General features: G+C 47.3%; 1 protein-coding gene across 1 annotated transcript in view; it reads right to left on the minus strand.

Moving 5' to 3' along the window:
* The window catches only part of ARHGEF3 (Rho guanine nucleotide exchange factor 3), a 249,310-nt gene extending 232,746 nt beyond the window's left edge, over positions 1-16,564 (minus strand). The window contains exon 1 of the mRNA XM_040994676.1: positions 16,485-16,564. Coding sequence (XP_040850610.1) covers positions 16,485-16,528 — 44 coding nt within the window. The 5' untranslated portion in view covers positions 16,529-16,564. The remainder of the gene's footprint in view (positions 1-16,484) is intronic.
* Positions 16,565-16,771: the final 207 nt, after the last annotated feature.

The following is a 16,771-nucleotide window of genomic DNA, read 5'->3' on the forward strand; positions in this document are numbered from 1 at the left end:
TCCAGACGTTGTGGTCACTTGGGGAGTGAATCATCAAATGGAAGATCTTCTTCTCTGTCTCTTTTCCTCTCTGTGTATCTGCCTTTCCAATAAAAATAAATAAATCTTAAGATTCAAAAAAAGAATTAATTTGGGGCCCGGTAGCGTGGCCTAACGGCTAACGTCCTCGCCTTGAACACGCCAGGATCCCATATGGGCGCCGGGTTCTAATCCTGGCAGCTCCACTTCCCATCCAGCTCCCTGCTTGTGGCCTGGGAAAGCAGTCGAGGATGGCCCAAAGCTTTGGGACCCTGCACCCGTGTGGGATACCCAGAAGAAGTTCCTGGCTCCTGGCTTCGGATTGGCATAGCATTGGCCGTTGCGCTCACTTGTGGAGTGTATCATCGGATGGAAGATCTTCCTCTCTGTTTCTCCTCCTCTTTGTATATCTGACTTTCCAATAAATAAATAAATCTTAAAAAAAAAAAGAATTAATTTGAAAGGTGAGTTAAAGAGAAAGCAGGAGAAACAGAATCTTCCACATGCTGATTCACTCCACAAATAGCCACAATGGCTAGGGATGGGCCAGGCTGAAGTCAGCAGCCAGGTGCTTCTTCCAATCTCCTATAACAGTGCTAGGAGTCAGAACTCGAACCAGTGCCCATAAGGGATGTCAGCCTCACAGATAGAGGCTCAACTTGCTACACAACAATGCTAGCCCCTTCAGTGTTTATTAAAAGAGCCGAAGAGAATTTGGTACTGTAGCATAGCAGACTGAGACACCACCTGCAACACTGACATCCCATATGAGTGCTGGTTTGAGTCTCATCTGCTCTACTTCCAATTCAGCTCCCTGTGAATTCTCCTAGGAAAGCAGCAGAGATGGCCCAAGAGCTCGGGTCCCTATACCCATGTGGGAAACTTGATGGAGTGTCCAGCTGCTGGCTTCAGCCTGGTCCAGACCTAGCTACTGCAGTTATCTGGGCAGCGAACCAGTAGGCGCAAGATTTCTCTTCCTCTCTCTCTCTGCCTTTCAAATAAATAAACTGTTCCTTAAAAAATATATATATATAAAAGCTCTGAATGATGGAGAAATTTCTGCTGAAGAACAGATACAGGCTATTTTATACACCGTACACTAATCCATAGGGGGGAAAAATGACATGGGTCCTCACTCATTGCTCACTCTTCGGTTACACACACACGTTTCATCGAACTCACAGAGAGAATAGATTGGAAGCAGAAAATGAGCAAAAAATCAACAGGGGCTAACAGGTGGCATGGGCATGTCCAGGAATTTAGTATCAGGGGACAGTGTTCCTGTCTCTCTTGCTAGTGCATGGGCTGATCACGAGAGCAGTCGCCGCTAAGAATACACAATCGGCACACTGAACATCAGAGGGACAGATATGTCTCATGTAACAATGGGAAAACAGCCTCACGAAGCAATGCTTACAGGTACAGTAGGTGGGGAAAAAAAGACTCAACATAAGGAGGTACAGAACATGACAGTTCAGTCTCTGATCTAGAGAGGAATGTCGCTTTGTTCTGCCCTTAAACGGAACCCCCCCCCCCGAGAGGGCCTCCCATGGGGACACGCTGCTAACAACCCATATGATTCAGAGTCCTTCTCAAGTCTCACCACCCACATGTAAATCCATGGCATCCTTTTGGCCCATCATCCCAGGAATATATGCAGTATTTGGAAACACTTTTTCCTATCTCAAGTGTGGGAAGGAGGGGGTACTCCTGGAAGCTGGTGGCTGGAGCCCAGCATGCTGCTACACATCCTCAAACACTCAGTGCAGTTCCCACAACAAAGCATGACCTGACCGGAAAGATCAACAGCATGAGGATTGATATAAACCAAATCCAAACTTTGGACTGGACATCCTGAAAGAAAAGTGCTCTAACTCCATTATGTATCTACCAAGGTCTCTGTGCAAACCTTGGACTGCAGTCCCCCGGCCTGTACCCAGGGACCATCACGCCCAACCCCTTGTTACTATCCCAAGGACCTGAGACATGGTTTGAGGAAGTGCCTGTCATCGTGGTTTTACCGTGTGTCCCTCACTCCCCAGTGTTCGCAGAGTCTCTGACATGTGTGCCGGTGAAGCACCAGGAGGTGACGGGAAGAAACTGAGGGCTCGGCTGTTGGGGAGTGGCGAGGCCTGGTTACACACCTGAGGCCCCAGTGGTAATGCACTGACTTTCTTTGGGTGCCCAAGAGAGACACACACATTCTTAGGGAACTTGAGGATATGGGGACAACCCTCTGCCACACAGGCTGTCACAGTATGAGGGGGAACTCAATATAGGTTGCAGTCTACAGTGCAGGTCATCAGCTCCATGACTTCCTCAAGACCCAAGCATCAACTCAAGAACACCAGCGATAATGGCCAACACCAGTGGAGCACTGAACCTGTATCTGGCCGTGTCCTAGGCCTTCTACCTGTGTTCTCGCATTTAATCCTCACCAGCACTGTCGAAGGTGCAGAGGCTGATTCTGTCCCATTTTTATTGGAAAGTCAGATATACAGAGAAGGAGAGACAGAGAAGAAGATCTCCCATCCATTGATTCACTCCCCAGGTGGGCACAATGGCCAGAGCTGAGCTGATCCAAATCCAGGAGCCCAGAGGTGCAGGGTCCCAAGGCTTGGACTGTCCTCAACTGGTGTCTCAGACCACAAGTAAGAAGCTGGATGGGCTTCTTGGATCCATCCATCCTGGATGGCCTCCAGGATCAGAACTGGCACCCATATGGATCCTGGCGTGCACAAGACGAGGACTTTAGCCACTAGGCTACCACACTGGGCCACAATTCTGCCACATTTTACAGGTGAACTGCAAGGTTCTGTCCAAGTCGAATGGCTCAAGGAGGACAGGATTTACACCCAGGTTTCCACTGCGACAGTTCATAGCTTTAACCACGGCTCTGGCTACAACACAGAGCCGACTAGCAGCCCACAGATACACTGGGACACTCATGTCATTCCTCATCTGGTCTGGAGCTGGGCCTCTTTCCTTCCTACCTCTAAAGATCTTCAGTGTTCTCACTGCTGGTTTTGCTGCAGAGCAAAACGGCCATACGAGAAAGCCAGTCTCCTTAGAAAGATGTCCACATGTTCTTGAGTTTTTATATGATATGGAAAAGGATATCTAAAAACTCTTTTCCTTGGAGTGGGCAGTGTGGTTCTATGAGTTAAGCCATTGCTTGGAATCTCCACCCATATCAGGGTGCAGGGTTCAAGTCCTAACTTATCCGCTTGCAACCCCTACTAATGTGCCTGGACAGGCAGTGGAAGATGATCCAAGTGCTTAAGCCCCCACCACCCATAAAGGAGACCAGGAAGGAAATCCTGGCTTCAGCCTGGTCCTGGCCTGGCTCCTGCAAACACTTACAGAGGGAACCAGCAGATAAAGATATTCATTCTGGGCCCGGCGCAGTGGCGCAAGTGGTTAAAGGTCCTCACCTTGCACGCCCGGGATCCCATATGGGCGCCGGTTCTATCCCAGCAGCCCCGCTTCCCTTCCAGCTCCCTGCCTGTGGCCTGGGAAAGCAGTCGAGGACGGCCCAAAGCTTTGGGAACCTGCACCCGCGTGGGAGACCCGGAAGAGGCTCCTGGCTTCGGATCGGCATAGTATCGACCCGTTGCGCTCACTTGGGGAGTGAATCATCGGATGGAAGATCTTCCTCTCTGTCTCTCCTCTCTGTATATCCGCCTTTCCAATAAAAAAATAATAAAAATAAATCTTAAAAAAAAAAAAGATATTCATTCTTTCTCTTTCTCTTGCTCTGCCTTTCAAATAAATAAATATTTTAAAAATACATATTTATTTATTAAAAAAAAAATAAAGAGAAAAACAGAGAAAGAAAGAGATCTTCCATCCACAGGTTCATTTCCTGGATGGCCTCAATGGCCAGAGTCGACAGGTCCAAGGCCAGGACCCAACAGCTTCTTCCAGTTCTCTCATGTGGGTGAAAGGGTCCAAGTACTTGAGCCATCTGCCACTACTTTCCATGACATCATCAGGGCACCAGATCAGAAGAGGAGGAGCAGCATGGACTCGAGCCGGCAACCATATGGGATGCCAGCACCTCAGGTGGAGGCTTAGCCTGCTATGTGATCATGCCAGCTCCTAAACACATCTTACAAAGTCACCTTCTTGGTGCTGGTGCAGCGGCATAGCGAGCTAATCTTCTGCCTGTGGCACCAGCATCCCATATGGGAGCCAGTTCATACACCAACTGCTCCATTTCTGATCCAGCAACCTGCTAATGGCCTAACATAGAAGGGGAAGATATCCCAAATCCTTTGGCCTCTACACTCACATGAGATACCGAGAAGAAGCTCCTGGCTCCCAGCTTCAGACCGACTCATCTCTGGCCATAATAGCCACTTAGAAAATGAATCGGTGGATGGAAGATTTCTCTCTGCCTCTCACTAATTTTGACTTTTAAGTAAAAGAAATAAATCTTTAAATTTTTTCTTTTTCTTGAAGAGCTCCTGCCAAGTTATATCAGCTAAAGCATCTAAAAACTGATCTGTAGCTCACCAGCTTGATTCCATTTGTAGGGCCCACAATGTGTTCAGAGTGAGGTCTGTTTTCTCCATGCCTCTCCCTACCCAGCAGCCGCAGCGAGGATGGATCCTGTCGTTTCCAATCCCCAGATGCCAACTGCCACAGACCGCACAGCTGCCCTCCAAACTGCACTTTGCAGAGATGGTGTTGTGACCAAGTAGTTAGGTTGCCACCAATTGGGATGCCAGCTTCCCATATCAGAGTGCCTAGATTGAGCTCTTGCTCCACTTCCGATTCAACTTCCTACTGAGGCACATCTTGGGAAGGGAACAGATGATGACATGAGTAATTTGGGTCTCTGCCACCCAGACAGGAAGCCTAGACTGATATCCTGGTTCTTGACTTCAACTGCCCAGTCCTGGCTATTTTGGACATTTGGTTAGTCAGGCAGCAGACGGATGACTTCTGTCAGTTTATCAAATAAAGGGTTTTTTTTGTCTTTTTTTTTTTTTCAAAGTTGCACCTTGGGAAGGGCTTTTGGTTCAATAACTAAAGCACAAGTTAACACACATGCATACCACATTACAGTGCCTGGGTTCAAGACCAAGGTCTGCTTCCAATTCTGGTTTCCGGCTGTTGCATACTCTGCGAGGTAACAGGTAATGGGAAAAAGAATCTGCTACCCTCGAAGAAAACTTACACTGAGTCCCAGGTTCCTGACTTCCTGATATGGGCATTTTTTTCAATGTTTTATTTATTTTTTAATTGAAAAGGCAGATATACTGAGAGAAGGAAAGACAGAGAGAAAGAGTTTCCGTTCACTGGCTCACTCCTCAAGTGACTGGAGCTGAGCCAGTCTGAAGCCAGGAACTTTTTCCAGACCTCCCACATGGGTGTAGCATCCAAAGGCCTTGGGCCATCCTCAACTGCTTTCCCAGGCCACAAGTAAGAAGCAGGATGGGAAGTGAAGCAGCTGGGATATGAACCAGCACCCATATAGGATCCCGGTGCATACAAGGTGCAGATTTAGCCATGAGGCTATCACATTGGGTCCAAAGTGGACATTTTTAAGACACCTGCTTACAAATCTACTACCCTTTTCACCTTCATTACGGCCACTAAAATCCACCTACCAATCTGCCGCATATGTTTCAAGATAATGAACCTCTGAAATCACAGTGTTCCCAAAGGGTAAGTGGCAAGCAAGGGTCTAAACCTGTTTTCCAAATGGTAAGGTTGCTTGCCAAACAGAAAGGAGATCAGACCATACAAGGTCCGTGCATTTACTGCCTTTGGGAAAGACCTCTCCCACGCGTACAGCACAGCATTCCAGGACTTGTTGAGCCCAGTGGTCCAATCTAATAGCCATGTCCGCCTTAAAGCTGAGTGAGTGGAGTCCTTCACTTTCTTCTTTTAGTCCTTTCCCTGTCTATTCTTATCTCTCCCCTCCCCAAGCATGGTGGATGGGGCCATGTTTGTGGAGCACAGCTGGTGGTTTTGATAAGCAGGTGTCAGGAGTTTGGACATGACCTTGCCCATCAGCTGGGAGAATCAAGCAGACAAAGAACTCACTGTGTCCCTGTCTGCAGCCCTTGAAACAAGGCTCACTCTCTCGCTCTGTATGAGAGAGAGAGAAAAAAAGACTACATGAAAGGATAAACAGTTTGATTTCTTTTGAATTTCACCCAGGACAACAAAAGCACCACTGAAGAGCAAAAATTCTAAAAACTGAGGTGCTTCCCAAAGAAGAGGTGAACAAAGGAGATGGATCCTTTTAGAAATCAGGAGGAAAGTGAGCTCTCTGTATGTGGTTCTGGCGACTTTGCCCAGGAAAGAGCTGGCAAGGGAGGCGGGGCGAGGGTGCCTGTTCACCCAAAGCCAATGCTGGCACCTGGCCAGGGAGGGCTGCATCAATGGCCCTGACTGTGCCAGCCCCTGGCTGGGCTCCAACACCCTGCATCAACTCTAGGAAGAAAGAGAGCAACCATCGAGTGTCCACTGACCCAGTTTCTAAAGAAATGTGGGTGACCTGGCTCTGCGCCCTGTGGATCAACAGGCCAATTGAGAGCCAAAAGGAGCGTTTTTCAAACTAAAAAGGCCAAGCCCGCCAAGCAAGTGCTTTTCATTTTTTTCACATCCTTTCTGCTGCTTAACTTGACCCAGTGCTAGCTGAGTTGACTCCCTGGTCCTCAGAGAAACAGACCCGTCCACCAGGTCCAAGACACCCTCCAGCCCACATCAGATCAAACTCCATTTCTCCTTTGCCGTACAAGGATGAGTCACCTGTAAAAGCCACACTGTCCCCAGGGAACAAAAGACTGGACCCAGGAGAGTGGCCCAATCACACTCCTCCAAGAGCCAGCTGACCTCTTCCGCAACTCCCAGAGGATGCCGCCTACTGATGGAAGAAGGGAGTGCAATCTTCTCATTCCACCCCTCCCACTACAACATGAATAGAAAGAAACGGTGGTGGTGGTGGTGGCAGAACATTCAGTGAAGCATCAAGAGAGCAACTCAGCAGTTTTTTTGATACCAAGGCCAACTTCACTCAAGATGCTCATGGCTGGTGATACGGCACAGTGGGTAAATCCCATATTGCGGGTCAGTTCAAGACCTGGCTGTTCTGCTTCTCATCTGGCTCCCACACTAATGTACCCTGGCAGGCAGCAGACGATGGCCAAAGTGCTTGGGTCCCCGCCACCCACATGGGAGACCCAGATGGGATCTAACCTGACTCATGACAGCCATTCGCAGGGCGGGAACTAGCAAAGACATGGGCAGGTGGCTCTCTATCACTCTGCGTTTTAAATAAACAAATACATCTCTTTTTTAAAGCTATTTAAAAGTCACAACGAGGGCCCGGCGCAGTGGCGCAAGTGGTTAAAGGTCCTCGCCTTGCACGCCCGGGATCCCATATGGGCGCCGGTTCTAATCCCGGCAGCCCCGCTTCCCTTCCAGCTCCCTGCCTGTGGCCTGGGAAAGCAGTCGAGGACGGCCCAAAGCTTTGGGACCCTGCACCCGCGTGGGAGACCCGGAAGAGGCTCCTGGCTTCGGATCGGCATAGTATCGGCCCGTTGCGCTCACTTGGGGAGTGAATCATCGGATGGAAGATCTTCCTCTCTGTCTCTCCTCTCTGTATATCCGCCTTTCCAATGAAAAAAATAATAAAAATAAATCTTAAAAGTCACAACAAAATACAAATCAGTGTGTTAATAAGGAAAACAATATCATATTTATCATCACCAACTCCAGGACTGGGCTCAGGGAGTGTGTCCTATGCACTGCGCCAGTTCAACCTCAGAACTACAAGGTAGGTCCAAGAATCAGCCTCAAGAAGAAAGCAAAGCAGAGAGAACAAGCTGCTCCCACAAGGCAACACCACCGGCTGGTGGTACAGACAGGCTCCGGGTCCTGTGCTTTTCAATCATTAACCAGTACACTGATTTGAAATTATAAAATTAAACGGATGTTAAGATGCTTGCTTTGGGGGGAGGGGACGATGGTGATATCGGCAGCTTCCTTCCACATCATGACTCACCTCCTGCCCACCAGGAATGCTATGACCCAGCTTCTCAAACAGCTAGATAGCATCAGCTGGGTGGTGCGCTGAGCATATAACAACCTATCATCTCATCTCACCTTCACATCCTCCTCTTGAGGCTGTCCTTAATATGATCCTATTTCCGCATACAGGCACCCAGGTTCAGGGAGGTCAATGTTCTTGTTGGAGATCATAAAATGGAACAGGATTCTGAATGTGGGATTGTCAGGCTCCAGGCTCCACATTCTTTCCACTGCAGATGCCTACTCTCACCGAACCTCAACATTTCCTACAAATCAGACAAATCAAGAACATGATAAAATAAGGATTTAGTCCCCTGCTCAATCAATGGGAAGGATCACAGTTAGGTGGCTCCTTGGAGTCAGAGAACATCCACATGGCCTTGCACTTGCAGGCAAGAATAACTTAGTATGACTTCCTTATTTGGTAAAGAACGGGGCAGGGGATGGGAGTAGAGGGTGCTAGCAAGGCAGTGCTGTAACTTAAGTCACCGTCTGTGACACCAGCACCCCATATGAGCACAAGCTGGAGTCCTGGCTATTCCACTTGCAATGCAACTCCTTGCTAATCACCTGGGAGAGCAGCAGGAGATGCCTCAAGTACGAGGACCCCTACTACCCACATGGAGACTTGGATGGAATTACAGGCTCCTGGTTCAGCTTAGCCCAGCTCTGGCTAATGCACCCAATCCGGGAGTGAACCAGCAAATGGTACCTCTCTCTAACTCTGCCTTTCAGATAACTATATAAACTGCTTTTAAAAAAAGCATGAGGCTGACCCACAGTAGCACCTGCATGGGCATTCCTGGCTATTTGGGGCATGGAAGGTTATGCAGGAGGCTCACTCTCTTCCTAGCTGGCAGCTTCTCCTCTCCTTCCTCCCTGGCACAAAACTCTTCAGGAGGCAATTTCTAGTGTTGTCCCTTAGCTCAGGTTTGGGTACCCAGAAGAGAATTCTTGAATGCTGGAAGAAGCTGGACAATGGCTAGGGGTTGCTATTTTTCTCAGCCTTAATGTGTCTCCAGGGAGGAGATAAGCTGGGCAAGAGGCAAGACTGGAGTGAGCGTAGCATGTGAGCAAGAATGACACCCTGATGAGGGTAAGAGGGTAAACATCCACAGAAACTCACTGAGCCATGCCCCCCAAGTTGGCACCTATGTGTATCTGTGACTTAGACCTCAATAAAGGTTCAAAGGGGAAAATAAAAAGGATTTGAACAGGTGATTAAGTCATACTAGACCATGCAAAATTTTACCCAACTGCCACCATCATTGTTTTACTCAAAATGTCTAACATTCAGGAGCCTGACATGGTAGCCTAGTGGCTCTTGCCTTCCATGCCCAGGATCCCATATGAGTGCCAGTTCATGTTCCAGCAGCTCCACTTCCCTTCCAGCTCCCTACTTGTGGCCAGAAAAGGCAGTGGAGGATGGTCCAAAGCCTTGGGACCCTGTACCTGTGTGGGAGACCCAGAGAAAGTTCCTGGCTCCTGGCTTTGGATCAGTTCAGCTCTGGCCATTGGGGTCACCTTGGGAGTGAATCAGTGGATAGAAGATCATTCTGGTTTTCTCTTCTTTTCTCTGTAAATTTGACTTTCCAATAAAAATAAGTAAATCTTTTTAAAAAAAAAAAAAAAGCTGTTAAAAAATTGTGTCTGTCTTCCACATTCACCCTGAAAAAGGGAGGAGAGAGAAGCCCCAAGATGGATTGGAACATTTGAGTAGTGGCTCAGGGAGGAGGTGAGCCTGGAGCAACCTCTAGACTTACGCACCACACCTCAAGGTGCTCCCAGCTTGCCTGCAACTCTGCCCTCCTGTTTCTACAAAATAGTCAGTGTGGGGCAAGTAGAGCCTCAGACCTCAGCTGGTGACTTGGAAGTCTGATCCTGCCACCAACCTACAGGGCCCAGGGTTTGGGCCTCCTCCTCTCACCTGTAAATAAAGGACAGTGAAGATCATGAGAAAAGGGAAGCTGCCATACACAAAGCGTGACCACCTGGTCTCTGTGTCACCCATTGTTTGATTCCCTGTCTGGGAATCTCCTCCACTCTCAGGCCACGCGTTGAGACGATGCTGACATTCAGTCTAAATCCAATCCCAGCCAAGTTCCAAAGTCTCAGGATACAGCAGGAGACCTGGGCTGAATAAACTTCTCAGGAAGTTGGGCTGGAACGAGGGGGACAGATCTGCATCTGCCTCACAGCTGCAGGACAATGTCACCTGGAGCTTCTGGGTGGCATCTTATGCAAGAAGCCTTCCTGGGAATGAGGCCAACACAGAAGCAAAGAGAACCAAGAAATGGACAGACGGAGACAGGACTAATAGCTCAGGACCCGTGGATCCAGCCAGGCCTGAAGCTATCTTGAACAGCCTCCTTTATAAAAGCCATTACATTGCCTCTACTCTCAATCCTACCTGTAATTATGTTTCCCAGCTGTAACAACAGCAAAGGCTACCTAATAGAACCAACACCAAGACATCACAGAGGCCATCCAGCAGGAACAACAATCTGGGGCTGGTGTTGTGGGGCACAGAATTAAGCCACCAACTGTTGTGCCAAACATGTTGTGCCGGTTCAAATCCCAGCTGTAACATTTCTGATCCAGCTCCCCAGTAATGTACCTGAGAAAGCAGTAGAGGATGAATCAAGGGCTTGGGCCCCTGCATTCACATGGAAGACCCAAAGAGGCTCCTATCTCTAGGCTTCAGCCTGGCACCACCCTAGCCACTGCAGTCATTTTGGAGTGTGAACTAGCAGATGGAAGGCCCTTCTCTCTAGCTCTCTTTCAAATATACATATATATATATAAAATCTATCCTTATAATCCATCTTCTTTATAGTCATCACAAAAAGAAAATGAAACAGAGGTCTACTTAGCTGCTGACTTTGTTAAATTCCAACATTTCTTCCTGATTTACAAAACAAAAATCTTTTACCAACACAGGAATGCAGGTGAACTTGCTTAAGATACCTGCAGCTCATGCTGAAAGTTGGTCTTGCATTTTCTGGGGAAACATTAACTCTACCATGGAAGCAAATACACGGTAAGAACAGCCTTCCATGGTATCATCGGCCAACATTACTCAGAAAGTAATTGCCAATGCAATTAGACAAAAGTTTACCAATCAAAGAGGAAGAGGAAGCAAAATTTTATTACCTTAAGAGATTATATGATTAGATGTCTGGAAAACTCTCTCCCCACTAACAAAAACAGTAAGATCCGAATGACTATTAGAACAAATAGGATAATTGGATAATATTAGCCCACATATGCTATTTATCAATCGCTTTTCCATATACAAAAAAAAAAAAAAAGAAACATGAATGTACAATGGCAATCCAGTTAACCTGCATCATTATTCTAAAGTCCATTCCTTCCTGGACTCCGGCACATCCTTTATTCTCTGTGTGAAGTCTGGTGGCATGCCTGCCACCCATGGTCCTAATCTTAAATCAGAGCTCCATAACGACATAATGAGTTTGTCCCCTGGTTTACAGTCCCTGCTGCTGGGAGAACTTTACAGCAGTTGGAGAAGTTGAAGCCGGAGGGAGGAACACAAGGTTAATTCACTAGGTCGGCTCCTGCCCGCTGAATGCTTTGTGTGTGTAAACTGCTCCTTAAGGCTGAGTTACGTAAACTTTTCTTCATTCATGACTCAGCCTCAGGCATTGTGTTATAGCAACAAAACAGACCGCCAGTATATGACTATAGGGACTTGGAGAGTAAGTCAAGTGAGAAGAGGAGTCAGCGAATGGTGCAAATTTGTTTTATGAAACTTAAAAGTGTGGGGAAAACACTCAACACTAAATGCAAGGACAAAAGGCATGGAGTGGTGACCCTACCCAATTTGCTGCTAGGGACTTCAGGACACTGCGTCGCCTCAAGGCACATAGCCTTCTGGGCAATGTCCTCAATGTTAGAGGAACGGGTGGCCCCAAGGGGTGGGGGTGTCACCAGCTTATATCCAGGCACTCAGGTCACAGCGCACAAGACAATTTCTGGTACTTCATCCTGTGTCTCGTACTTTCTTGGGTTTCTACAAAGAATTATCCTTCCTTTCCAAAATAAAGGAAATACTTAGATTTTCTCAATGAATTGATTAAAAATTGGTTTTTAAGCAGATAAGGAGAGGACTGCAGAAAACCCTCACCACCTTGCCACCAACACCATGCTCCTCACTTTACCAAGGGGTCTCCCACCCTCTCCACCACTCCTTGCAGAGAAAAGGAAAGTGCAGCCCTCAAAGCGTGGCTGGTCCCTAAATAGGGGTGCTGCCAGTGGAGCACCAAAGCCATTCGCACTGGCAGGAGTGGAAGGCGTCTCTCCCCACTGAGTCTACACTTGTTTATGCCCATGGTGGGTGAAGTCATTACAGAAATGGCCAAATGCAGGCCCGGCAGCGTGGCCTAGCAGCTAAAAGTCCTTGCCTTGAACACGCCAGGATCCCATATGGGCGCCGGTTCTAACCCTGGCAGCTCCACTTCCCATCCAGCTCCCTGCTTGTGGCCTGGGAAAGCAGTCAAGGACAGCCCAAAGCCTTTGGACCCTGCACCCGTGTGGGAGACCCGGAAGAAGTGCGTGGATCCTGGCTTCGGATCATCATAGCATCAGCTGTTGCACTCACTTGGGGAGTGAATCATCGGACGGAAGATCTTCCTCTCTGTCTCTCCTCCTCTCTGTATATCTGACTTTCCAATAAATAAATAAATCTTTACAAAAAAAAAAAAAGAAATGGGCAAATGTGATCCTTGTCTGTTGGCGAAGGCTTAGGATTTTACCCATGTATTTTAAAAAGCCTAAAGGTAAATGGTAGTATCACCTACCCCAACGCATACGTTAAAGAAAAAAAAAATGGACATAGACATGCTATACAACTTTATTTATCCCCCTCCAAAAGCTACTTTGCCTTAACTTTTCACCTAGCCCCCACCCCACAACATGACCTGAATCCAGGCCTCTCTCCAGCCCAGACAGACCCCTTTCCATACTCCTTGTCTCTGCTTCCTTTTGAATCCTCTAACCCTAGGGAGAAAAGAAAACCTCTGGAATCCCACAGGCCTGTAAGTCAGGGACCCCATGGGATTGCAACTAGAGGCCCTGTCTGCCTGCTGTAAGTTACAGATGTTCCCCTGAGCCCAGCACAGCCTTGGAGTATAAAGGCCCTAGATGAGCACTCCTGGCAAAGCCATCATTCTTCCCTTGTGAATGTGTAAATTTCCACTAAAGATCACTGCTAATGCACCTGGGAAAGTAGCAGAGAACGGTTCAAGTCCCCAGAAGAAGTGGAGTGACCACAGAAGCCCTAGCCTAAGGAGGAGACGGAAGCTGATAAGATGATGTAAGGACAACAGGTGACCAACAGCAGGTTCTCGGGTGTGGGTTGGATCAGCCAACTGATGAGCGATAAAAACTGCTGAGACACCAGGAAACGTCCCAATTCCAGGTCAAATCCTCTATGCGGTCATCCACAAACCATCCTGTTTTCTAGTCAGTTCTGCCCACTGAGGCTTCCCATGCTGTGTGCTGTGACCCCAGGGCGGAAATGCTAGACATCACTGAATCAGACAATGAAATCGTCAAGTCAGAAACATTACTGCGCACCAGGTAAATGAGACACAAAATAAGGCAATTAAAGAAGCACGAGAAATCAGTGTTGACCAATAACCAGTGCTGAAATGGAAATCCAACTCTATTCATCTCTTGATAGAAAAATCTTCCTAGTTTCTTCCTTCTACACAGGAATAAGGAAGAATAAACACACAGATAAGAAAACTCCTGCCTTGATTGGACTGCATTGGTTAGGTTCTTCATGTGAATTAATACAGAACAATCAGTTCCCAATAATTTACTACAGGAGATGCTATTCTCATCTTATTGGTCAGTGTCCAGTTAACTACTGCTCACAGCAAGCTACCTGCATCCCTTTCACCAGATCTAAAGTCTCTAACAGTTCCTATATTATCTCTCGTTTTGTCCCTAGTTTACACTGTAGTACCCCATGAAATAACCCATGAAATGAACAATCAATTCATAGCCCCCGGCCTTGTTTCCTACAAGATATGACCTGTGAATAAGCTCTCATTCTGGAACAAGTGCAGGCTCATCTCGTGGTAATCCCACGAGAGGTAGCTGTGTTGCCATGGAAAGAGCCTGCACCAAGCTCTAGAAACCTGGGACCCAGGCTTGCTTCTGCAGCATGAACTTGAGCCATGCATTTGTTCACTCTAGGTCTGTCTACTTAAATCTAAGATGAGAAATAAAACACAGCAAATCTAGGATAGCCTTCAGCTGTAGACCATGTCTGTCAAATACATAATAAGGAGGAGGTTTAGAGGAGTATTTGGCATTGCCCCCTGCTTGTCATTTCTTGACTTTAGAATAAGATATTGGATTAAACAGTTGAGGAGAGGGTAAACAATTAGGTACATCAAAACCCAACAAAGCACTTCCTCTCTCTCCAGAGCCCAGCGTTGCTTTTGCCTCCAGTGAGAACACTGGTTGCCCCTGATTAATAACACTCAATCTACAAGACTCCTTCCCAGAAAAACATACGGCACTAGTGTGAGGGAGGCTGCCATATCCAACTGTGCATGAAAATAGAGGGGCTGGCAACAGACAAGAGCCAGCTGGGAAGAAAGCCACCACTGACAGTTCCAACCTGCTCCCCTGGGAATGCCACAGATGCAGAATAACAATTGTGACCAAGGCAACCACAAACATGGGAGTGGTGCTCCAAAGCTGTGTCCACCCAGCAGCAAACGTGGGTCTGTTTGTCATCCCAAGTGACGGCATTGGGCAGGAGCTAGTTCTCCACCGTGAGACAGAATTACTGTGTTTTCTGTTGTTTGGGCGGGTTTTGAATTAATTTCCTCCTGTTATCCAACAGTCACAAAATAGTGAGAATGGCATACCTCCCTATCTTCTGGGGCCACTGAGGGAAGCAAATGAGACATCAACCAAGCAACTCCCACAAAGACTACTGCACAGGACACACTCAGAATCCTGTCCCTACTGGTGGCCACAGTGGTAGATAAAACTGCCCAAAACAAGGAAATCCAACTGAGGGGGTGGGCCCTTGGCACAACAATCAAGACACTACTTACCAGAGTGCCTGGGCTCAAGTCCCGGCTTTGCTATTTTTTTTTAATTATTGCTATTATTATTATTTAATTATTTGATTAATTTGAAAGACAGAGTTACCAAGAGAGAGTTCTTCCATCCTCTAGCTCACACCCCAGATGACTACAATGGCTAGGGGTGGGTCAGGCTAAAACCAGATGCTAGAAACTTCTTCTGGATCTCATGCACGGGTGCAGGGACCCAAGCACTTGGGCCACCTTCTGTTGCTTTTCCAGGCATATATTAGCATGGAGTTTTGTGTCTAATTCCAGCTTCCTGAACAGGTACACTCTAGGAAGCAGCAAGCGACAGCTCAAGTACTCGGTTTCATGACACTGTTGGGGGGGACCTGGACTAAGTTCCAATCTCCTGATTTTGATCTGGCCCAAGCTGACCTTTGCAGCCATTAAGGGAGCAAATTAAAGAATGTGTCTGCCTTTAAACCTTTCAATTTCATAAAAATACATTTTCAAATTAAGCACACACACACAATCAGTGAGTCAAGAGAGAAGCAGCCTACCCTGTGAAGACCTCTCTTGCAGCACCAGACTCAGGTGCTTTTCAGAAGAGAAAGCGTGCAGAAACAGCTCAAGGGAGGGCTAACACAACGCAGGTGCCCTGGGTCCAGGGGTAAGCGGCTAAACCTCTGGGAGGGCTGAGGTTCACTGGCACCCTCAGAAGACAAAACCAAGTGATGCCGGGTCCTGAGTCAACAAACCTTCCCAGAATGAAGAAAAGAGGATGAAATGACAAGCACAGAGAGCTAGCCACTGTCCACCAAACAGACTAAATTAAACTGCAGAAGATCAGAAGTGTGGCAGCAGTGGGCCAACAGGCAGCTTGGCACTCAGCCAACAAGCAGTGCTCTGTGGAGAAGGATCTGGCAATGCATTCAACCTCAAAAGCCTGCACGGGACGACCAGCAACTTCTACTCCTCAGGAACTGCCCTAGAGAAGCCTTTGCCTGGGTACTCAGGAGGAATATACCAGAAAGTTCACCCAGCACCAGTAAAAGGCAGGAAAAAAACAGAAGCAACCTAATCACCAGCACTGGGAGCACGGCTCAGCAGACGTAAAGATGGGGACACTGCACACTTTGCTGAGATGAGAACTCCCTCATCTCAGCCCATGTCAACTCTCCTCTGATATCAGAAATCAGAGACATGAAAAGAGATAGACCAAATTTTGTTATTTCCCATTCCTTGATGACGTTTTGCTGATTTATACACTCTGGAAGAAAGTTCCACATTGCATTTCATCACTGCAAGAAATTTTAATAAACTACTAAAAGCATCTTTTACCTTTCCTTATTTTCTTCCATTCCTCTGCAGACACACTGACTCATCACTGGGGAACTGTCTGTAAACTCGGCATGTTGGACACAGGTCTTCGTCCTTAAAGAGCAAAATAATCAACTTTTATAATCTGAGTGCATTTATGCCATAAATATAGCATTAGCTCCAAGGAGAATATACCAAAGATCCACTCTCTGTCAAACTCCATTTTCCCTTTCCTCCATAAAGCATTAGGTTTTATCGGGGACTACATTTCCCAGGCACCCTTGCTGTCTAGTATACTCAGATGTCTG

The sequence above is a fragment of the Ochotona curzoniae genome, unplaced genomic scaffold (genome assembly GCF_017591425.1).
Source record: "Ochotona curzoniae isolate NIBS_2020 unplaced genomic scaffold, NIBS_Ocur_1.0 contig_908, whole genome shotgun sequence".
Classification (NCBI taxonomy): Eukaryota; Metazoa; Chordata; class Mammalia; order Lagomorpha; family Ochotonidae; genus Ochotona; species Ochotona curzoniae.